Below are 25,548 nucleotides of genomic sequence, written 5' to 3' on the forward strand. Positions count from 1 at the left end.
ATTTCAGTGATTATTATCATCATTATAATTATAATTTTTTTAAGTCTTCATTTGTTAAAGTATTTTTCCGTCTGCATGTTTAGACGGACACTTGCCTGACGGTAAATGGAAAGGTGTATATATATTATTCTTTTATCACTTTTGAATTAGGGTCTTTGCCAGAGAGATGTTGTCCTTCACAACTGTTGTAATGTTATGCTTGAGTAACGAGGCAGACGAGGAAATGCGGATCCAAACGCAGCTTGAACTTTATTAGACGAACCAAAACAGGAAAACACAAAGGAACAACCCACGATGGGGAAATTAAACATAAAATAGTAAACTACACACGACGTGAGCAAAACAGGGGACTCGAGGAGGAAACACACACCGGGTTGACATCAAACAACGATCGACAAAGACTGAACAAAGACACGGGGTATAAATACACAAACAAGGGAAAAAGGGGCCAATGAACGAACAGAACTCAAACAAGATAATAAGGTGATTAACAGAAGCAAACGGCAAACTAATGAGGGCAGGTGAAAACAATGACAGGGAACACGAACGCTAACAGAGGACTATGGAGTTACATAAGGGACTAAAGTGAAAACTAAGAAGTGCAAAAGTGACAAGATGGAAAAACAAGAGGGCAACAGTGAAACAAGACAGGGTAACCGTTACATGTAAAGCCATCTTTCAAAAAGATGCACAACACACATTTTAATTGCAAATATTTTTTTTCCAGTTTCACTTGAATTTTTAGTTAAGATAAATTAAAAATAAAGTTCAAAGTTTGAAATCAAGGTGTCTTGCTTTATTGTGTAGGCTTAACCCTAACCCTGCTTAACAAAAATTACTCCATAGTACCACCTAGCGTCCAACCAGCAGTAATACCGGTGTTCGTCGGCTTCTTGTGGAGGTTATTTTTTCTGCGACCAACCGACCAATCAAAACTTGCAAAGTTGGCACGCTGTTTCTTCCAAATCAATTCAATCAGCTCACCAAGAGACAAAAACTTGACGTTTCGAGCTACATGCTCTTAATCAGACATCAGTATATAACTGAAATATACCCAAATTAATTGAATTGAAATTGGAAAGGATTCGGAATTAATATCGGGATGTATCACAATATATAGAATCGTTCGATTTGATATATTTAAAACCAGGCTGGTTTTAAAAGGGGTTTTGAAAACTTTTTTTAGCTGGTCTTAGCTGGTCATGCTGATCTTAGCTGGTCTTAGATATTCTCCCAGCCTGACCAGCTAAAACAAAAGTGTTCAAAACCCCTATGAAATCAGCTAACCGATCAGCCTGGCTAGGCTGGGCGACCAGCTAAAACCAGCCCACCAGCTTAGGCTGGTTTTAGCTGGTCTTTTCAGCAGGGTTTACAGCAGGGGTCTGCATTATTTTTTACATGAAGTGACATTTTAATTCCCCTTGTTAATCCCTGTGCCAAACCTCCTCCAAAAAAAAGAAAGAAAAAGACAGACAGACTCTGTTCATGCAGAAGAAAATAACTTTTATATGGTTACTAAAATGGAGACATCATCTCATGTGAGTGGTCGATTTTATACATATATTTCAAAATTACTTTTCATTTCATTGAGGAAAACAATGACTGAGTGTTAATGACTGATAATGTGGAAAGTTATGCCATTTGATAATCTCAGCGGTAACTATTTCATTTTACACCAGGCAAGTAAGCTATTGTTCTGAAAGCAACAAATAATAAAATAAACTGTATGCTGTCATCTGCTTAACTGCACAGCATGACCAATGCAAAGAAAAAGTGCTTACTCACAAGACCATCCACTGCAGCGCTGCTAAACCTGATGTGTGTTGCGCTTTGAGCGGCTCGTGATGAGCAGTGGTCACATGAAATATTTGTCCATGAATAGTAAGTCACACTTTGAGATTTGGCATGCAGCTGCAAAGGACTTCAACGTGTCGATAGACTAAAATTCATACTCCTCTTCCATGCGAGTGAGTGATTATTACAAATGTCAATGGTGGATAAACAATAATTTGCAGATCCCCTGCAGTACCACCGTGGACTCCCTGGGGGTCGTGGATCCTCTGTTGAAGACCCTTGGAATAGAGTGTTATTTTTCAAGAGAGCCGTGTAATAAATCTAAATAAAATTTCGTTTTTGGTGATTGTGGCAGCGGGGGCGTGGTCAAGCGCCCGTCTGGGAGAGAAAAGCGGTAAGGGCGCTTACACCTGAGCTAGATTATGTCTAACACCTGTGTCTAATTGCAGTAGCGTGAGGAGAGCGGCATAAAAAGCAGCAAACGGAGAGCTTCGAGAGAGAGAGAATTACGGGCATGTCCGTCATGTGTGTTTGTTTATGTGTTTTTGAGTTTTCATTAAATTATTATTTATTTAACAAGCCAGTTCTCGCCTCCTCCTTGCCCATCCTTTAACTGTTTTAAATGTAAAACAGTTAAAGGATGGGCAAGGAGGAGGCGAACCGCTTGTTAAATAAATAATAATTTAATGAAAACTCAAAACACATAAACGAACACACATGACGGACATGCCTGCATCTCTCTCTCTCGAACAATCGTCACCGGCCGCCTTTATCCCTCGCAGGCCTCATCAGGCCGATTGGGGACCGGGCGCGCGATATTCCGACCCGGCCCCGCCCCCCTCCACTCCACAGTGATATTTGTATTTCTAGATACTGAAATTAAATTACTCTACAACTAGGCTATATTTTTATTTTAGAAAACAGCCATTACATTTAAAATATACAAGTAAAGTATAAAATATTCAGTCTCTGTGTTGCCAAAGCTCTAGTTAAATTCACTTAGATTAAGTAGAATTACCCTAACAAAGGACATAGCTGCAAACAACTATGAATCTTTGAAATAATTACGATACTGTCTGGCTGAAAACTCCATGGTTTAGGGATTAATGTTCGAATTACAAATTTAATGCAAAGCAGTAAAAATGAAGACTAAATACCATTCCAAATAAAACAGAGATAAAGTAAAGCACCTGCCTACTAGACTACGGAGTACAAAACAATAGCTAAATGTCTGGAATTTCCTGTAGTCTGTTGGCTAAATCACCAGAAAGTGGCTAGAAATAGTCATCAAATAAAACTCTCTGCAATAACAAGAAGGATCAAGTTCAGAGGCTGTCAAATCAAGAGCTCTGCATAACACTGGGTATGATGGAGTGGTGGTGGTGTACAGCATGTAGTGGCTAAAGCACAGGGCTGTTAATCAGAAGGTCACAGGTTCTAACCCCATGGCCACCACCATTGTGTCCTTGAGCAAGGCACTTAACTCCAGGTTGCTCCGGGGGGATTGTCCCTGTAATAATTGCACTGTAAGTCGCTTTGGATAAAAGCGTCTGCCAAATGCATAAATGTAAATGTAAATGATGGGATGGTGGCACAAAGGAAGCAATTACTCAAAATGAACCATGTGTGCAGTTTGCCAAAAACCATAATAATGACCCAGTTGTGATGTGGAAGTGATTCTCTGGTCAGATGTGACCAAGATCAAGGGATATAAAGTGTGTGATGCAAACATTAACACTGCCTACAAAAAACACCAAACCTTACAGCGATGTATGGTTATGGTGCACAGAGCACTGCTGCAGGAGAACCTGTTTAAACCTGCTAAACTAAGCCAAATGTTTGGCATATTTTGGCAGAAAATTTAATTAAGACAAAGCTTTGATCTTAATTCAATTGAGCATTTGAGGCTCTGTTTGACAACTGCAACACATATGCGTCAAACAACCAAACAAACCTAAAAACCATCCAAATCACTTCTGACAAATCAAAAGTTGAGACATACACTAAAAGATTTCAAACTCTCATTGCCAAAAAATAGGGCTTTATGACATATATATGATGTAATAAAATGCAGGAGTTGCACAGCTTATTTTTTATAGAATTATTACATTAAATAAAATGCATCACATTCAAATAATTTTAAGTTTCAGTGCTTACGTGAAAAATATCACAGTAAACAATAGTTTTTTGTAGAATTTGCAATTAGTAAAATAATAGAAATTGATTGATAGGTATTGGATAGACAAAAATGTGTGTTATGTCAATAAACCACATAGCCTACTGTAGATGTGATTCATGTTTATTACAGTATTATTCATTATATAGTCTACATCAATTTATAATGACTTGGGCTTTTTACATTAATCTGTGTTCAAATGAGAGAATTCCTCCGAATAAGCACTCAAACCTTACATACAAACAGGCTTTTTTGTTATGACCCATCACAGTTGTTACTCCTTTTCACTTCTGGTCACCCCAAGTTAGCATCTAGTTAAAGAAGTGGAAAGATCTTTGGGTCTCAGTACCCACTTGAGTCCCCTACATCTGCCTTTTCCCATTACAGCCCTGCCAAATGCTCAGGTCACATTGACTGGGAGCTGAAGGTGGTGTGGGACTTGTGAGGGTTAAACAAAAAAAAAGAGATTGTGTTCGTCATGAAGTAGGACAGTTTGACCTCATGTTGCAGTTTTATGTTTCTCCTGCAGAGGTCTGTATACTCCATCCTATTAAACAACTGCCTCTTTTCAATGTGCCACAGCACTGAGGGATTTCATTTTTATTGTCAAAGAAAGACTGCCCATAAAGAATGTGCCCAGGGACAGAATTTTCATATACAGACTGGGTACTATACAGTGGTTTCAGTCTTTGACATAAACTCAAATCAACACCATAAAGCTTTTGTTGCCGGCACTGTGCCTATGAGCTCTCTTCTCCTCTCCTTAACTGCTAACATGCAGCTGTAACATGGCTGATCTTGTGCTGATGGTGTACTGTGGTTTATGTGTTACAGCAGGTTGCTACTCTGCCATCAACATTAACTTGAACTTGTTGTTGAACTTTGCAGGCAGCTCAATGCAGCTGCTAGCTTTCTCTTAAGGAAGATATGACCATTTTCTTTATTCAGGTCAGTGGCTGAGACAAGCACAATGCATTACAGCCCCATTTCAACATACAATCCTCTTGAATCTTTATAACAAAAGCTTATATTCCTGACCCCTAGTGAAACAGTTGGGGAATGAGAGCCAAAGAGCAATTTTGAAAATAAAGGTTTTGGGAAGCTATCCATTAAAAGATCAAGAGTATTTGGTGCAATTCTGGTCAAATGTCCCCTGAGTAACATTGCAAATAGTATAATAACAGCCTAGCCTAGTTATTTGTTACATTTGCTCCAGTTGATAATATAAAATTAGAGTTCAAATTAACTTTACTTTAAATTTACATATTTGGCAAATGTTTTTATCCAAAGCAACTTAACATTGCATTCAAGGTAGATGCTTTGTCAGTTCATACAGTACATGTTCCCTGGGAATCAAACCCATGACCATAGCCTTGCAAGCATCATGCTCTACCAGTTGAGCTACAGGAATCCATATCCAACAATGCACAAGAATTTGAGCACTGGCTGAATGTAATATTTAGATGAACAAGGATAAGATACAAGAAAATCTGAAACAAACAGCTAAATGCATTTTAATGCAGCAGTATTTTTGAACTATGTGGACAGAAATAAATGTCTGTATACTCCGTTTTCTATTATGAGTCCCTGGCAAGACTAGTTTTCCTCTGAGAAAGACGACATTGTGGGAAACAACTGACCCATCTCACAATCCTCACAAAAAAAGACTCCCAATCTCTCCTCTATTGTGGCATCCAAAATAGTTTCAGGACAGACTTAGGTTAATTTGCTGAACTTTCAATAGTCCTGCAATTTTTATGAATACAAATGTGATACAAATAATAAAATATAAAATGTTTAGAACACATTTTGAGAAAATACATAGCAGAATATTTCTTTTGTTTTTAAAGTCCAAGTTTTGTTTATAAAAAGAAAACATCTTTTTTTAAATAAAAGATTAAAACTAAAGTAATGATTAGTAAAGGGCAAATTGACAAAATTGATATCTAGATATGAAACTGAGAGCATCATTCAGTATCAGAATCAACTGTTATCATCTGAATCACTTGTTAGCATGAGTTAATGCATTAAGTATCATGAACTTAGAAATTAACAATATATTTACTTATTTAAAACTAATTATTAATTCATTGTTAGTACTAGGGCTGTTGATTTAACGTGTTAATTCAGTGTGATTAATTTTATTAAAAATAATGCGTTAAAAATGTTTTACAAAATTAATCACAATGCCCCCAGACCGTAATAAGGAAGATTCCTGAGAAATGCAAGCTTGTAGTACCACCCGTTTACTCCAGAGGGCAGTAAGTGAAACTTCAGCTGCATGGCAACGCATAGTTTATACAGAGAACAAAACAACCCTTTAGCAGACAGCACAACACAAACATGCGTTACGTTCTTGCGTTCAAAACACTTGATGGAGCGCAACTTCAAACTAAGGGATCTCAAGATGTGTTCTAAGTATTAAACTATATTTAACTTGACAAAGTGACCTAAAAATGTTATGTTTATGATGCAACGCACCAGAAACACTACACAAGCATGTCTGACGCAGGTGTACATTGACGGGTCCTTAAACAAGCCCTCATAATAAATCTCGAACTGATTGACAAATTCACTTACAAAATGGATTGCTGTGAACTGTATGCCAATGATTGACTTATGATCAATAATATGGTAGTAAACAATACATTGTATTCTAAATCTGCTTTTTGTATTGACTTATCAATGATTAACTGTTCTGCAACAAGAATGTAATGCATTTTAATTATATATATATATATATAAATAATATTTAAAGATAACTATGTACAATTATTTCATCATTATATATTGAATTATTGTTATATGAGGTGCTTTCTCAGCAAATATTTGTATATGCGATTAATTACTTGGGACACCGTGTAATTAATTTGACAAAGAATTTTAATCGATTGACAGCCTAGTTAGTACATGTTTGTACTAATACACACACAGAATGAACCGAACAAGCTCAAGGGGCTTACCATGAATGAGGAAAACGTGGTTTATGATCTCAACCGTTGTCTCCTTCTCTGAAGGCAATTTGAGGAGGGGGATGAAATGAGCCGCATTCGAGAACCAGTCCACCATGGTCATAATGACCGTGTTGCGATTTGATGGGGGAGACTGGTAACAAAATCTATAGCTATGTGAGACCAGAATCTCAAAGCAGTTGGAGGAGCACTGCTGGGGGCTGACTGGAGGTTTTGCAAAAACACACAAATGGGACAAGAAGCAACGAACCGTCAAACGTCCTGCACTAATGAGGGCCACCAGAATCTTTGTCAAATGAGCACCTGGGAATGAGGAATGACCCCACTTTTAAACAAATAACAGGTCTGCTGGGCACTTCGCGGGAACAGGGACATCGAGCAATGCTGAACGGACTTTGGACTCCACCACCCAGGAAGGTGGTAGGATGGTGTGCGATGGGACTGTGGAGGTCTCGACCTTGAACCACGAAGACAGGGCATCAGGCTTGAGATTCTTAGAGCCAGGATGGTGTGAGAGCACAAAGTCAAACCAGGCAAAGAAAAGCACCTAGCGAGCTTGTCTGCAATTTAACCATTTGGCTCCACGGATGTACTCTAGGTTCTTGTGATCGGTCAAAACTGCAAAAGGTCCCCTCAAACCCTGTGGCGCCACTCTCCCATAGCCAACCAGACAGCCAGAAGCTTTCTGTTACCCACGTCGTAATTCCATTCCGAGGGTGATAGGTGATGGGAAAAAAGGCACACGGATGCATCTTTTAGTCTGAGGGAGAGTGCTGAGACAAAATCGTCCTGACCTCGGACACATCCACCTCCACCACGAACTGACGAGAAGGGTCAGGAGTAATTAGAATTGGGGCAGTAGCAAACCTTTTCTTTAACTTGAGAAATGCGCCTTGAGCCCGTGGGGATCAACAAAACTCTGTACGGGAGGAGGTGAGATCCGTCAGAGGAGCAGAGCTTTGAATGTAGTTGCGGATAAAATGACGGTAAAAATTGGAGAACCCCAGAAACCTCTGCAAAGATTTAAGTTAGTCAGGGTTTGGCCAATAGCGGGGTCCATGCGAATCCCCTCTGTCGAAATGATGAACCCCAGGAATGGATTTGAATGTGCGTGAAACACACACTTCTCCACCTTGATGTACAGCCGGTTCTCTAGCAGCCGTTGGAGCACCCTCCTGAGTTGCTAGACATGGTCTTGGACACCCTGGGAGAAGATCAGAATGTCTTCAAGATAAACGAAGACAAATCGGCCAACCATGTTTCTCAGCCTGTCATTAACAAGGTCCTGGGAGACATCTGGGGCGTTGACCAATCCGAAGGGCATGACCAACTATTCAAAGTGGGCCCTAGGGGTGTTCCAGGCTGTCTTCCACTCACCCCCTCCCTTATCCGGACAAGGTGATAAACATTGTGTAGGTCCAACTTCGTAAAGATGGTCGAGCCCTGCAAGAGTTTGAAAGCCAAGGACATCAACGGCAAATGTAACGATTCTTTACCAGGATGTCATTCAGCCCCCAGTTATCTATACAAGGGCGCAACCATATTTCTTCTCCACAAAGAAGAACCCCACCCCTGCCGTAGAGGAAGGGCAGATGAGCCAGGCCGCCAGAGTCGGTGATAAACTTACCCACGGCCTCTCTCTCAGGAGCTGATAGTGAGAAGCTGACCCCGATGCAGAGAATTGCCAGGTAGTAACTCAATGGCACAGTTATACGAGTGATGAGGAGGGATGCTTTTGGCACAAAACTGACTGGACATCGCTCTGAGGTCATGGTAGGCCACAGGAACTCCAGAAAAACTCACAGGCTCACCCTGTAACACACAAAAAGAACTGACAGGATAAAAAGCAGACATTAGACAGTGGGTGGACAAAAATAATTCCAGGCAAGAATTGTAAGGCCAGTCTATGTGGTGATTATGCATTACCATGCATTCCAATGGTGCCACAGCACTATTGGAGAGGACAGAGACTTGAAAACGCAGAATGAGATCTACTTCAAGTGGTTAGTGGATGTGGGTAGTGGGTGAAGATGGCCAGTGGGATGCCACTCAAGGTGCATGCCACTCAAGGTGCGTGTGGTGATGGGCTCCTCCAGTTGAACAGTTGGTATGCACCATCTGGAGGCTACCCCTTGTCTAACGACGAGCTGTGTCTTTAACCGGGCATGTGGCGGAAACGTGACCAAAGCATCCACAATACAGACAAAGGCCCTGGGTGAGTCAGCGCTGTTTCTCCTCCGACGGTAGGTGGATCCTACCGATCTGCATGGGTTCTGGGTCCAACGTAGATTCTGAGTAGAGGGCTTCTGAAAGGGTTGGACAAACCTGGACCGTGGTGATCAGTGGCAGCGAAGAGAGAGCCGGTTATCAACCCGAATTGCAAGGTCCACCAGGGTGTCAAAATGCGTTGTCAGATCCAGGGCATAGATCTCATCTTCATTGTGGTCGGACAACCCATGCAGGAACTGGTCCCATAGCGCTCGGTCATTCCATTTACTGGATGCAGCGAGGGTCCTGAACTCAATCGAGTAGTCAGAAACAGAACAGTCTCCTTGAACAAGTCCAGTCAAAACACTCACTGCGCTGCATCCCTGGACTGAGTGGTCGAAAACCTTATGAAGCTCCGGGGTGAATGTCTGGAACAATGAGCAGAAGGGATGTTCATTGTCCCATATGGCATTTCCCCACTCTGCCGTCTGAAGGGTGATGACAAACGCGACCTTAGTCTTCTCAGCAGGGAAGGAGGAAGGCTGAAGCAAGAAGATGAGAGAACATTGTGAGAGGAATGAGAGGCTTATATCCAACTCACCGGAGTACGGAGCAGGGGGAATAAGTTGAGTCTCGGAGCATCCAGCACTGCTCAAAACCGCCGCGGTTGGTGGAGATTCCTCGGAAGGGAGACCATTTTCGTGAGGATGAATGCAATGTTGGGCCAGGGTGGTAAGTTTGGCCATCTGGGTCACCAACACCTCCAAGGCCTGGTTGGAAGCGGAGAGCTGTTGACGCCCCATTAATGCTCCTTGCTGGGCAAGAGCCAAATGAAGACCAGAATCCTCTGCTGGACTCATCAGTGACTGGATTGTTTTGTCATGGTAAACACAAGAGAGGATCCAAATGTAGAGGAACAGTTCACGTTAGTTTACAGTCAAATACAAATCAACACAGTCAAAAGAGCTTGGAACAGGGACTTCACAGTTTTCACTTTTGCACAGACTGCAGCAGGCAAAGAACGAGAGAAGGCACCCGGGCTAGGAGAGTCACGAACAGGACTAAAGGCAAGGAGGCTGATATCAGTCATCTACACGCTCAATCCGTGGCACCTGTGACACATGAGGGAGGGAGCCCAACACACACACACACACACACACACACACACACACACACACACACACACACACACACAACTAACCGAATGAGCACACCGGAGCAGTGAAACAATTTCCTTCATAGGAAATCAAATAAAACAATATGTAACAATAATGCTTTAACATTTTCCAAACAAAGCCTTCCACAGTATAAAGATAAAAATGCACTAAAGTAGCACTAATTCAAGTAACATTAAACATTTCCACAAGTCTAAGTGGGAGTTTGACTAATTGAAAGAACTACTCCCCACATATGTTGCATATGCATTGCAAAGGGCATTAAATCTCTTAAACTCTCATTCTCCATAATATTAATCTGCAAGTACACTGTGGCCATTCACTTATTCGTGTCAGGGTGTCAACACCAGTTTCAAGCGACACTTTGAACTCGTTCTGCATTTTGTGATAGTTAAGACTTCAGTGTGCTTCTGTGGTAATTAAATTGTGCCTTACGCTAAAAAATACTTGATTTCAGTCACAAGTCACATCTGGGCTTATAAAATAAATAGCATTAAGAGGTCCTTTCTCCATAATTTAATCACTGACAAAGCTGTGTATGTGTGTGTTTGTGGTGTGTGTGTCAGTGTAATGACACAAAGGTTCCTGTTTTATGCTTTATTAACGGTAAACGCATTGGACGCGATTAAGAACATTTAATACGTTAAAAATTTTTTCATTAATCTCATGCATTAACTTTGACAGCTCTAATTAGTATATGTAGAAATTACCATTAACTGAGATTAATAATTGCTGTAAAAGTATTATTCACAAATGTTTAAACTTGTGTGATGTATACAACCTTATTGTAAAGTGTTATCGAATGTGAACAGGTTTTTCACATCATAAATATTACTAAATTGTGTATGTTAAAACAGCTGGAACACTGTATTCACTGTATATATCAGCATCCAGGACCTGAACTATCTGTTTTATAATGTACTTCATTGAACTTTGTTTATCAGGGATGATGAACAAATAATTTCTAATGTTTGTTAAAAGAACTTTAGTTTCAGTTCATATGAATTGCTTCTTTGATAATTAATATTTCAACACTGGCACACTGTGAATTCTGACTGGTGGTTCATTAATATTGTTTTCTCTATATAGTGTGATTTGAAGACATACATAACACACTGTAAAGTAAGTTACTGTAAATGTATTGTACTGTACATTACTGAAAATATATAATGCAATTTATACCCCAGCAAATAATCATATAAATAACAAATGTCATATCATGATTCTATTATTTCACTATATTACATATCTGTGCTCCTTATGAATCCATATTCATGCAAACAAATACTTGAGACACTGAGGGGTTAATCAAGCCTTTTTACCCATCTGTTATAACAAGAGCCTTTACAAACTACATTCCAAAAGTGAACATTAATATCCTTTTAATGGGAGGATAGGCACACACACAAAAAATCCAAACGGCACCCGATCAGTGTCGACACGTGTCGAAAACAAATATGCAGACTGTAATAATTGCAGACAGTATAAATCCATTCAGCTAACCCCACTTTTCCCCTGTAAAAATGAGTCAGCTCTCAATAAACCAGATATTCTGTCTCAGAGAAAACAAAACAGCAGCAGTTGGACAGAGAACTCCAACCGCGCTACAAAATCCCACTGCAAGCTGTCTATCCACCGGCCCCGCCCCACAGCCGTACTCTTACAGAGTCTGGGATTTCAAAGAGAAAAAAAAAAGTAGAGGCACATTCCAACGGCCACCGCTTAACAGCCGCAGGCTTCCATTTTGGTGCAAATTCAATTAAATTGAGATGAGAGCATTGCCATGTTTTGTTAATCAATTTAGGGTTTGTATGAAATGGATATTCAGACCTTATCTAGAATAGTTATTTAAGATTAGAGCATTGCACTAAACTGCAAAGTAAGCTACACAGATAGAAAATATCAAGTAATTTTTCATTCGTTGCTTTTTTAAAAAAGCAGCTTCGGTAAACATAAATGTAAACCAGCTGTTTTTTCTTAATGCTGCCAAAGCATTCCTGGCCAACCAAATAAGGATGTCCTTAACTGTCCATATCTCTCTACAAGGATCCTCGATATTCTTGATATCGATTCTTAAATCCCAAGATCTTTCACTCTATGTTGCAACCCTCTATAATGTAAGTAAATCACACGCATATGCAACCAAATCTCATGCTATGCAACTAAAAATGTCTGATTAGCCAAAGGCTTGTAAAATGTTCAGATTTCAGTCAACACTGATTTAGTAGTAGAGTGGAGAATTATTAGCACAGAGGTCCTTTCACTGTGTGTTGAGAGTAAAAGTTTGGTTTGACTCGATCTGTGTCCAAAGACGAGATCCACGAAATCCATATGTCATTGAATAACATCTCTTTTAACACCCTTTCTGTTTGTTACAGTCAGCTTGAATATAAAAAGTCATTAAAAAAGCATAAAAAAATTTAGTGGTCCCAAAAACTGGACATCTGATTCACACTTATAAAGCGTATGAATATCATTCACTTAGACTGCAGAAAATATCAAACCAAGTTGCATTTGCAAACAAATGATGAAAGAGTTTTTACAGAACTGATAATTAGAGATGCACCGATCGACCGGCCAGGGACCGGAATTAGCCGATTTTCCGCATGCTCGGCCCGGACCGGTGACCGGCCGGTCAGCCTCACGTCTTTCCGATTCCAAGCCGGTCCGTTTTGTTGCCAGCCAGCGGCGCAGGCAATAACGTCACAGCTGCATGTAAACATGTCATTGGCATGGAAGATCTTCACTGTGAGTAAAGAATACAAGTTCGAAAAGTGTAATAATTGCAAGGCCAAATTAAACCGTGGGGGAACCACCACAATAACTTTCGGATCAACAAACCTAATTAAACCATATTTATAACACCATCACCCAGCTGAAAATGCCCATTTTAAAAAAGAAGCTAAAAAGTGAAAGCGGCTAAAGCTAGCCAGAGCTCAGAGCCAGTCACAAGTCAGCAACCTCTCCTATCATTCCTTGGTATGAGCAGCGAAAATACCAAAGCAATTACGAGGAAAATTATGGAATTCATGGCCCTGGATGACCAGCTGTTCTCCATAGTTGTGGACAGAGGGATCAGAAATCTGATAAATTTCCTTGATACAGAGTAGGAGGTACTTTCCGACGTCACGTTGCCCGAGTTGTTTAATCTCGTGTCATGTCACACACGCAGCCGTTATCTGTCAACATTTGGGTACACATATCCGGGAGAGGGGAAGTGGGGTGCTGGATGGCAGAGGCAGGCTAAATACTATAGAAATTGTGCCATTGTGATTTAATGTGCTGAGTAACGTAATTTTTCCCACCGTGTCCGATATTAAAATCAGTGCGACACACATTGCAAAAGGCGTGGGCATTGTCGATATGGCTTCGGGATATGAAATTCAATTCTTCCATCCAACTATTGTTAAATGTACATGTATATTTTGTTTTTTTCACCGGAGTCTTCTCCTCCCCTCTACCAGTGATGCTTGATTTAACATCCCGCGTCTACTGCCTGCGCAGATATCAACAGTGCAAATGGGTTGTAGGTTGCCAGATTGTGGTCATAAATGATTTGTAATTTGTATGATGTGTCGATTGTGTGAGTAGGAAGCGTTTCATTCAAGATCTGGCAACTGGACCACCTTGGAATAATATATTGATTTGATTATTCATATAACGTGGTTTGGGGCATACAAGTTTTTTTGGGAGAAATAACAAAACGGGAGACTCCCGGGAAAAACGGAACGTTGACAGGCATGGTTACAAGCCGTTCCCGAAGCAGTGCTCAGTTTTACAACTGACATTTGGACATCTAACGTAAGTTGAGCGTATTGGACACTTCAGTTTTTCAGATCTTTGGAATTGTTTTGTTAGACGAGTAAAAAAGAGAAAAAGGTCCATTTATAAAAATAGTGGAAAATGACATTTGTTATATCAAGCAACTCATTTGCAGTTAATTGTTATTTCTACCTCTTTCCAGTCACAGAGCACTTTATTTTGAGAGTTGTTTAAGTGAGAGAAGATCCTGTAACTTAGTGCAGTTTGGGGGAAATTGTAATGTTTAATAATTTATTTTATTATGAAAATAAAATTTAGCATTGAAGAAATTTGATTTTGTTTGTATATGTGGTCAATAATAGTTCTTAGAAAGAAAATTGGAATCGGGAAAAAAATCGGTATCGGCAGGTCACACTTGCAAAAAATCGGAACTCGAAATCGGCCAAGAAAATTGCAATTGGTGCATCTCTACTGATAATCAATCATCTTCGTTTTGTGAAATGTTTTGTAGGAAAAAGACTTGTCATCTTTCTATAAAATAAATGCCACTTGGTTAGATATTGTTATCTGCAATGATATTGATAAATTTGTAAGTGTCTTAATTATCCAAATACGTTTTGGGGCCACTGTGTATCACACAGCTCAAATATATAAAAATAAAATAAAAACTCAAAACAACTATCAGGCATCATTAATTATGAATGCACTTATAAACCAGCAAATACCACAGATGTATTTAAAGAAACTAGATGGTTAAAATCAAACTAACGAAAAGATCTTTTGTTCGACTGAACAAAGGACAGCATAACATGAAGCGTTTCTAGAGTCTAGCCATAGGGAACCTAAAATTCAAATTCCTCACATTTAAAACAGCAGATTCCACCTGGACAATGTAATACAAAGGCAGCGAAGGAGAAAAAAAGAAATATGAAAGAAAGCGTGTATTTAATAATCACCCCTTCATCTCTCTGCCTGCACACTCACTTGTGAAAGAGCCAATTCTCTCTAAAGCTTTTGAGGTGAGACAGCTAAAAAAAAGTGGGGCCTTGAATACTAATGAGATTTCTCTCACTGTCAGAAGATTGCTGGGCAGTGAAGCGAACTTCTGTGATCCATTCAATGTATTGCTGCACGACCCCGCTGGAATTCAAGAGAGAATAAGGCCTTGAGCTCAAAGGCACACCTGCGACTGGATGCTTCAGACTAAAACAGTGTACAAGTGTCCTCATTTGAAACAACTGACTAAGTACTTTTAAGCTAGTCTGCCCACTGTGCATACAATCCTCAAGAATAAACAAAATTGAGAAAATCTCAGATAGAAACATGGCACATGTAGGCTAAATTTTATCATAGCATATCAAATTTGCCTTGTTCCTTACACAAAGCTATCTACACTTTTATTTTGGCACATGACTTGAAAGGCAATACATTTTAACATTTGCATTACATAACCAATACAATTTCAAGCTTGTTCGCATGATCAAACTGTGCAGTATCTTAACTGATAATGTTGCACTTGCGATGAAAAGGACCAGGGTATGAGTCTTGAAGAGCATGCGAATCGAAGCACAACAAAATGATGTGGTTGATTCAGTAATTGCGTTTTTCATCTAACATTTTCTATTTCTGATACAACTATTTAGGTTTAAGGTTTAGAGTAGGGAGGTAGAGTAAGTTTTGTTGATCTATTGTTTTTTGGGTAGCTCAGCGAGTATTGATGCTGACTACCACCCCTGGAGTCGCGAGTTCGAATCCAGGGCGTGCTGAGTGACTTCAGCCAGGTCTCCTTAGCAACCAAATTGGCCGGTTGCTAGGGAAGGAAGAGTCACATGGGGTAACCGCCACGTGGTCGCTATAATGTGTTGTACTAGCTCTCGGTGGGGCGTGTGGTGAGTTGCACGTGGAGAATAGCATGAAGCATCCAGACGTACTATGTGTCCGTGGTAATGCACTCAACAAGCCACGTGATAAGATGCGCGGATTGACCGTCTCAGACACAGAGGCAACTGAGGTTTATCCTCCACCACCCGGATTGAGATGTCACTACACCACCACGAGGACTTAGCGCATTAGGAATTTGGCACTCCAAATTGGGGAGAAAATAAACAAACAAAAAAACAAATCCGTTTGGGAGAACATAAAGCATGATTTTAGCGCAACACAGTGGACATTTCACCTTGGAACTGCCGCAAAATGTATAATGAACCACGCAATATTATTTTGCGAATATGTTGCCACAGTCACATAATTTTCATGAGATCAGGCTGCAAATTAAACAAACTATTTTACAATGATACAAATGTGCATCATTTCAGCAAAAGATTTGTTTACAGAAAAATAGTAAACATTTTTGCTACAAAGTCAACAGCAAATAACTGTAAATATGATTTAATCTAATTTGCTTGAATAATGAATCATACTATACTGTAATAATTAATTAATTTAATGTTTCTGTGTGCATTAAATAAATCCTTGTCCAAGTTTAATATTGTGGTAAATAAGGCTTTATATTTCACTGTATATTACTACCACTGTTGCCATGCAATGTACTTTGAAGAAATGATGGAGATCGACAGCCACAGCAACAATTTATATTTCGGTCTGTTTCTCACCCAAAGCTATCATATGACTTCAGATTACTTGGAATATAGTGTACAAATCGTATGGACTACTTTCATGGTGATTTTAATGTGCTTGTTTGTCCTTTGTAGAGCTTGAATCAACATCAACATTGCAATGAACAACAAAAAAAACAAAAAAAAAAAAACAAAAAAAAACAAATTCCACTAAATATCTACTTTTTGGATACTTTTGTCCCAGTGTAAAAAATAATCCTATGGGGTTCGAGCACATGAGGGTGAATAAATTATTTTTATTTATGGGTAAACTATTCCTCAAGACTGCAAAATGTTCACATTACTCTGATCCAATCATACATTTCAGGATAAACTGTGCTTAATAATGGATTGAGAGACTGCAACCACTGGAATGAGCGGACACAACAAATGATGAAACAGACAAGCAATAAACATAAATGGCTTAGTTTTGGTATGCATGAATGGAGCCATGGTTCCTTCTTGAGATCAAATTAATTGCTGCAGTTTTTATGCATATAAATTAAATAAGGTTATGCAAAGTCGGTTTAAAGCAGTGCAGTAAAACTATGTTGACTTTATTTTCAGTGCAAGAGAAGAGATCAGCTTTCGCTCTAGGTAGAGTGAGGGACAGTACAGAGGCCACACATTCCAACAGGATTATGCCAGGAAATCAAATGTTTTTCTAAAGTCTGAAAGGAATCAAAGCACAAGAAAGGCTTGTAAAATATAATGACCATATATTACACTGTTACCCAAACAAACTTGCATGCAACATGCCATGCTGTGCAGGTATACACACAACCATCAAAATAAAATAATGTATTTACTAGAATAGAATTTGTTCTCCAGTTCTCATATAAATCATAATGAGTGCAATATCTCTCATGTAGCATGCAGTTATTAGAGCATCAGCTTGTGGAACAGCTGCATTCTTGGATAGCATAATTAGGACAATGTAATTACAAAGATGAAGAACACTGATTTGAGAGTATTTATGTAAATTCTAAACACTTCAAAAGAGATACAAATTCTCTACAGTCACTGACAGGGTAAGTTCCTGCTGTGCATCCAAGCAAATTGATGGTGCAATTAAAGAGCATGTTTCGTGCCAGAGATTAAATCTAATGCAGAAATCTTGAATACAGACTGTTCAAACTCAAACTCAAAAAAAGGGTTTTGGTAGATCCAAAACTGAAGCAACACCCCAAGATATATGGAAGGGGCCAGAAGGGTGGAAGTGAATACAACTCAACAGTCAGTGAGATCAATGAATTTGCACAATTTTCTTTTGAACACGTCTGTAGGAATAAAGCATGTTCATTTGTGGCATAATATTGATTCTGACTGATTGCCACTAAAAATTATTTCGATTTGTCCATCCTTTTCTTTAAAAAAACAAGAATCTGGGTTACAGTGAGGCACTTACAATGGAAGGTAATTGGGCCAAACCGTAAAAGTGAAAATACTCACAACGTTTACATGCACTTAAAAAAGTCTAAAACACCTTGGTGTCTCCTGGAGAAGCAGCTTATGTGGTCATTATTACATTGCTCTGGAGAAAGCTGCTTAATGACGAAGCCGCATGAATATGGGAGTAAAGAGAACGCTGCTTGCATAGTGCATGAAAACAAGAACACTGCTTTCTCGCAATAACCCACTTTCTGGTGTCCATGTAAATGTACTGTGTTTCAAAAGTACAGCCACAAGACATAAACAGTGTGCGTGTTTACATGCATGTTCTTACATCGATTATGCTTAATAAGCCGACATCCCGTGCGGTCATGGAAACGCAATAAACTGCATTCCTTAATGGCGTAAAGGCCATAAATGGTCCATGAATAACCTGATCATCACAGGTAGATTTTAACCCATTATGCTGAATTCGCATGCCATGTAAATTCCTTACCCCATGTTCTTACCGGCTCATCCAAAGTGTGCAGTGTTGAGTGCATGACTCTTCACGGTGTGACGTCAAAAGTAGAGAGTAACATGATTACTTCAAATGCCATGTAAATGCAGATTTCTTGCCTTATCAGATTATTTAAATAAGATGATTTTAGAGAGTAATCAGTGTATTGGTGTGCATGTAATTGGGCTTTAGTGTGATAAAATCTTTTCTGTGTAAAGATAGAGCCAATATTTCAACATGACGAAACAGCATAAACCCTAAAACGAACGTAAAACGGCAATTTAAACAACTTTAAAGCACAACTTATACACATGTTTTAACAGAAGAATGAATGTTTTTTGTAAGTTATAAGTTTCAAATTTTTGCCTTTAAACCCTCTAAAAATTGGCCCCGTTCACTTCCATTGTAAGTGTCCCACAGTAACTTTGATTTTTTTCTTTTAAGATAAGGAGGGACGAGTCAAATACATTTTTGTGGTAATCAACATTATGCCACAAATGCTGTTGACGGAGTTTAACTTGTATTGAACAAGGAACATTCCTTTCAGATATGATAGGGGCATTGACCTACCAGATTACCAAATGTAAGGTTTTTGGATTCAAATGTCTAATAATTATGAATCTGCAAGACAAGTTTTATCTTATGAAATGGCACTTCACTTATGTCATTTTGACCCTCAAGGTGATGTTTTCTGTTTTAGTTGTCCTTCAAGTAAAACTGTCCTTAAATCTTCAGTTGTTTCTTGGTCTGACTGCAGAGACAGTGACATCAGGGTCACTCCACTCATGCTAAGAAACTGCAAAATTATGATGGAGCATCATGATATCAAGGCTATTATTCATCATAGGAGAAGAGGAAAGCAGGATATTTTAAGAACTAGGAACATTACACCCGAACCATGGAAAGCAGAATGTGGTCACAAAAGGTTGCGAGACAACTACCGGTACTTTATGTCCCTCATTCTTGTTGCTCTTTACACTTTGGAAAGTTATGGTTTCACTTCAGCTGAGCTGAACAGTCATGCAGTCATTTGTATAGAGCAGGAAACACTACTCTAGTATTGGTACCTTTTCTTAGTGACATCAAAACACTCAAATTTGTGTGTTTGTGTTGTGTAGGGGAACAAAGGGAAAAGAAACATGTTTCAGTTCTCTTAGAGAGGAAAAACTCTTGACTGCAAAACTATTAAAGCAGGGCACCCTTCAAATGAGGGGTTACTTATAAACTAGAAAATGACTAGAAGATTACACATAACGATAATGTGTTGTCTCATTATAGCATAAGGGTTAAAAATGATTTGTGCATAACGTGTTTTTATCTGTTGGCACATTGTGCACTTGTGTTATTAAACAGGCCTATGTAAATACAAATGTAAAATTGCACAAATGGAAATTAGATTATTAGTTATTATGACTAGAAGCATGTTTATCATGTAGAAGCATGAAATCTACTATACAACATAGAGTAGCCCACTCTAAAGGACCTTAAAGGGATAGTTCACTCAAAAATTCTCTCATCATTTACTCACCCTCATACTCTCCAGAGATTTGACTTTTTTAGAAGAATATCTCAGCTCTGTAGGTCCATACAATATAAGTGAATGGGGTCCAAAACTTTGAAGCTTACTAGCACATAATGGCAGCATAAAAGTTTTCCATAAGACTCTAGTGGTTTAATCTGTCTTCTGAAGCGATCCAAAAGGCTCTGGGCGAGAACAGACCAAAAATGTAACTGCATTTTCACAATAATTGTTGACGTCTTCAGTCTCTAGGCATGCTCTTCCTAAAGCCATCTAGTTTTGTGCATGTGTCAAGTGGTAGGAAGTGTAAACGAGCTTGAAATCATGATCATGCCTAGAGACTACAATGACAAGATGTGGATTGCATCTGAAGACATTAAACCACTGGAGTGCCTTAATGTGCTTTTTGGAGGTTCAAAGCTTTGGACCCCATCCACTTGCATTCTATGGACCAACAGAGCTGAAATATTCTTCTAAAAATCTACTTCACGTTTATTATCAGAATTAATCTTGAGGAAATGTATCTTATTGCTGCTTGTAACACTGCTTGCGACCCCAACAACTAACCTGAGTGGGAATTACCTAATAATTCGAGGTAATTAGGCTCTTAACAGAGTGCAGAGGGCATTCCATACATTAGATCCTAAAACCAAGTGGTTCTTTGAACCTCTCAAGGTTAAGAAAGCACTCCTGTCTGCAATGAGAACACGAAGAGCCCCTCCATCTGTAGTGAAGACCAGTGATGGAGAAGACAGGATTAACACGTGCATCATGTTGCTCATGCATGCGGTTAGGACCAATGTGTGTAAGCGCATTCCTATAGTGTCTTTGTGCTTTTTACATTGCCAAATAAACTAGATCCAGTCGGAAAAAGTCCCTTGCGCACTAATCTGACTGCCGGTGATGAGATGGACAACATGGGCGGATTATACACACCAGCAGTGGATGGAAAAACATTTACAAATTAAATATTATCCAACGAGAACATGACATTGTCTTGATGTAGCTGTTTATTTCATACCTTTCGCTCCATGACAGAAGGTTCCTGTAGCCGGTTTATCGCGAGAGGGCAAGCGGATCTGATGGAAGATAAAGAAGCGGATGTGTGTCCGGAGCGGTGGAGATGAAGTTCTTCACAGCTTGAAGCACAGGCACGCACTCCCTGTTGCTCAGTCCTGGTTTGACTAGACAGTCAAGTGTAGAGAGAGGCAGCGGAGTGAGGAAGGGATGCAGCCGGAGACGGTGAGAGCTGACGCGCAGGCGCGTGCGCCGCTGCTTCAAATAAAATTCGGGATTCAGAGGGAGCGTCGTCAAATTCCGCGCCGCTCACTGTTAGAATCAGTCGTTCAGACGAGCCGTGAGAATGTAGTCGGAACTTTGTGGAACAGGCCTGAAACGCGAAGCAACGTGCACATAAAAAAGTCCGCCAAACCTCTGCTCTAGGCATGAGAGTAAAAAGAAACCAGTATTGATTAACCCTTCTGCGACCTTCGGGACATTTTTGTCTTTTTCATTTGTGATTTTTCGATCATTTATGCCAAACGGCATTTTTGGGGTGAATTTTTATATTTCAACCTCAATTCTTATTATACATCTATAATATACTGTGCACACAAGGACCTTAAGGACAGAAATGTCCCCAATGAAACCCATTAAAACAGCAATATTTGATCCCAGTGCCATAAAAGCATAGACTCACGAATTCTATGATATTATGCTTTCATTCTGGCTTCAAAATATTTATATTTTCCACCATGGAGCAAATACATTTTCCTATTTTCTGTTTGCTGTATTATAGAGCACTGCAGGCCGATTGAATAAATGATGCAGCTAAAATTGTGTGGGTGTGTTGGTGTGGATGTCAGAGAGGGTTTTATATGTGTGTATTGAGATAACGTATTGAGTGTGTGTGTGAAAAACATCAGTGGCATTATGTAAACAAACTGGCATTTAAAGGGTTAAAATCCTGAAAATGAATGAACATTTGGTAGTTATGATCAGGTAGTTAAACAAATAAATCAAAGTCAGTGTTTATTTATTTATTTTTTTAATCTGACACTGCACAAAAAGTTATAAAGTATCAAAATCAATGTTGTTGCTAATTACTGACATATCCCAGACTGTGATAATTAAAAAAACAAAATTCCCTTAAGCATTTTGTATCTGGAAAATAATTCAATTGTGTGTGTAAAGGGTTAAAATCCTGAAAATGAATGAAGGGTTAAACAGATTTATTTGGTAGTTCTGATCAGGACTGATGTTGGTTAAAAAAAATTAACCAATTAAAGTGGATTATTAATATATAATATTATTCTGGCCGTTTTTTGACGTGGACATTTTTGTCCTTGAAAGACCTGGGCCTTTTTTTATTGAAGCACAAGGGTTAAACAGATTTATCGTAAACCAGCTTACACATTTAAGAATCACCTTAAAAAAAATAGCCGATGTAGATAAATGCATGGTTAACCTTTCTGGAGGAATGTATGGTTTATCTTTGTGGAAAATGTTATTAATTTAATTGTGCGAAAAATTGTCAGCTCACAGATTTTATTTAATTGAGATGCTCACAAATATCCTCACTGCAGGGGTCATTTACAACAATTAAATTAATGCAAGTCCTTTCGACATTTAAAGGGATAGTTCACCCAAAAATGAAGATTCTCTTATAATTTACTCACTTTCTTCTACGCAACACAAACTAATATTTACGGAAAAATATCTCAGCTCTGTAGGTCCATATAATGTAAGTCCAAAATTTTGAAGCTCCAAAAAGCACAAAGGTGATCCATATGACTTCAGTGGATTAATCAGTGTCTTCAGAAGCAATCCAATCAGTTTTGGATGAGAACAGACCAAAATGTAACTTCTTTTTCCTCTATAAATCATAACATCATTGGCTATCATGATTTAGAGCCTGATTTCACTTGCATTGTATGGACCTACATTCTCATTTTTGGATGAACTACTCCTTTAATCAGGTGCAGGATGTGAATTACTAGTCAAAGTGCAAAAATAACTTGCAGAAATGCCCATTCTTGGTATCAATAAAACGAGTACAAAACATAATTCTCAATATGCAATAGTATTTCACAATGATCTGCCATTTATCCTAATCAAAACACAATTACATATGTATAATTAATTTCTTTATAGTTGAAATTCCAAATAAATATATCAGCAAGGTACTTTTTACTTGTAAAAATGTATAATTTGATATATCAATAATTACATTGTTACAAGTGCAAATGCCTATCCTCATATCAAAAGTTGAATTGCGACCAGTAAAATGCTTGTAAATGTTTTTCAACATGTCAGATTTTATATTTTAGATAGCAATAAATTGGACAGCAATTAAAAATATTTTAAAAGGCTTTCTTACAAGTTACTGAAATTAAAATGGCAATGGAATTTCAACTAGTAAAGCCATTATTTATTAGAGCTGTAAACTAGTTGAATATCTTTTATTAATTTCTTACTAGTTGAAATTCCAATTCGACTTGCCATTGTTGGTTAAGGGCTGTGTTAAGTGTGTCCAGCCACAGAAGTCCTTCAGTTTCTGGTTTTGTCGAACCAGACATCCGCTTAGTGAACAATGGGATTCCAACCAAAAAGTTAACTGCACATGTTCAAGTTAAACAAAGTTCACAGACTACAAATATTAATAAATGGTTGTTCTTTAGAATGAACCTCTACAACTCATAGCTTCAGGCTCTCACAGTGTAAATATCCAACAGAACTATAAAGATATAATGAAACAAAGTTTTTGTACTACCAGGATAACATGCAGTTTTATTAAATGTGATGATTACAGTGATTTTTCTAAATTTCATATCAATCCTGCACATCAAAATAATCAGTGGTGGGCTCCTCTTTAGCAGGTTTCATCCAAGTGTTACTATTGTCGGTCCTGAAACAAATGTGGATAAAAAAACAATTAGCTTTTAGCCATGACATTTTACACTCACCAAATCCCTTCATTACTATATTAATCCAGACACAATAGGGAAACATTTCATTACAGCTGTCCAATTTCTAAAGCTTGTGTCCCCCCCCCCCCCAATCTGACATCTGACAAAGCAAAGCAATATTTACTATGAATGCCAAGAAGATGTGGATCAACTAGAGGACTTATTATGAAATGTAATTAGAGTATCTTATGTGAATAAATAATAATACTGATGTTTTGAGACAAGGCCTTGAAGGAATAGTACACCTAAAAATGAACATTCATATTTCACCCTCATGCCATCCCAGATGTGTACGACTTTTTTGTGCAGAATAAAAACAGATATTTAGAAGAATATTTCAGCTCTGCAGGCCTATACAATCCAAGTGAATGGTGACCAGAACATTGAAGCTACAAAAGCACATAAAAGGAAACAAAAAAGTCATTTTCCATGTCTTCAGAAACGATATGATAGATGTGGGTGAGAAAAAGATCAATATTTATGTCGTTTTTTACTATTAATCTCCATTTACTGTATCACTTTATTCATTTGTTTTTGGCGGTTCACATTCTTCGTGCTTATCGCAACCTACTGGACGTGGAGAATTTAAAGTAAAAAAAGGACTTAAATATTGCTCTGTTTCTCACCCACACCTATCATATCACTTCTAATGATATGGATTTAACCACTGAGTCTTATGCATTACTTTTTGCTGCCTTTATGTGCTTTTTGGAGCTTAAGTGTTTTGGTCACTTGCATATGGACCTACAGAGGTGAAATATTCTTCTAAAATCTTGGTGTTCATCAGAAGAAAATCATACACATCTGGTATGGCATTTATTTATATTTTAGGTGCACTTTTCCCTCGAGTAATCGGCAAAGCTGTGAGATGTGTGAACATACTTGCTGTGCTGTTTGATGTGGGCAATGGGAGGAGGGGCTCTGGCAACAGTTTCCCTTTCAATCAGAGCAGTCAGACTAATGTTAGGACAAACAGATTTTCCCCTGAAAAGACAACATCCAAAATGTTTCAAGAGTACCCAATTTTATTGACAAAGCACATGTTTAACAGAGATACTTGTTCAAAGAATATGTTTTTTTTAATGCCAATATTAATTAGTTTGTGTGGAAGGTGTCTTTTCTTTGCTGACCTGGAGGCAGTGACCACTACGTTACGCTTGGGCTCACCATCATAGCTAACGCTTTCCACACCGTATGCCTCGGCTAACTCGTGAATAATTCTCCGGTGTTCACGCTTCATAGGTGGGAAACTGTGACTCCTTTTTGGCTGTTTACCCTGAGAAAAAACACAAAATCGCACAACTCTTAAAAATAATGCCACATACAGAAATTATTGGGTAGTCGATTTAAAAAAACAAAACATTTTGAAGTTCATTTATTCACATCTTACCTTGTTGGCCAGCTCAACTAAATTCTTGATTTCCTCCTCAATTTCACTGACAAACTTGAAGTCTTTCCTGCATTTAAA

The 25,548-nt window shown here is 38.6% G+C and overlaps 2 protein-coding genes across 2 annotated transcripts in view; both read right to left on the reverse strand.

Moving 5' to 3' along the window:
• The window catches only part of smarcd3b (SWI/SNF related, matrix associated, actin dependent regulator of chromatin, subfamily d, member 3b), a 73,151-nt gene extending 51,814 nt beyond the window's left edge, over positions 1-21,337 (reverse strand). Inside the window, exon 1 of the mRNA XM_052153162.1 lies at positions 21,134-21,337. Coding sequence (XP_052009122.1) covers positions 21,134-21,145 — 12 coding nt within the window. The 5' untranslated portion in view covers positions 21,146-21,337. The remainder of the gene's footprint in view (positions 1-21,133) is intronic.
• An 877-nt stretch (positions 21,338-22,214) lies between these two features.
• nfx1 (nuclear transcription factor, X-box binding 1) overlaps positions 22,215-25,548 on the reverse strand; it is a 28,313-nt gene continuing 24,979 nt past the window's right edge. Inside the window, exons 21-24 of the mRNA XM_052149247.1 lie at positions 25,471-25,537; positions 25,211-25,356; positions 24,963-25,064; positions 22,215-24,019 (exon numbers count right to left, since the gene is read on the reverse strand). Of these exons, the coding sequence (XP_052005207.1) occupies positions 23,944-24,019; positions 24,963-25,064; positions 25,211-25,356; positions 25,471-25,537 (391 nt within the window). The 3' untranslated portion in view covers positions 22,215-23,943. The remainder of the gene's footprint in view (positions 24,020-24,962; positions 25,065-25,210; positions 25,357-25,470; positions 25,538-25,548) is intronic.

Source organism: Xyrauchen texanus, chromosome 2 (assembly GCF_025860055.1).
Source record: "Xyrauchen texanus isolate HMW12.3.18 chromosome 2, RBS_HiC_50CHRs, whole genome shotgun sequence".
Classification (NCBI taxonomy): domain Eukaryota; kingdom Metazoa; phylum Chordata; class Actinopteri; order Cypriniformes; family Catostomidae; genus Xyrauchen; species Xyrauchen texanus.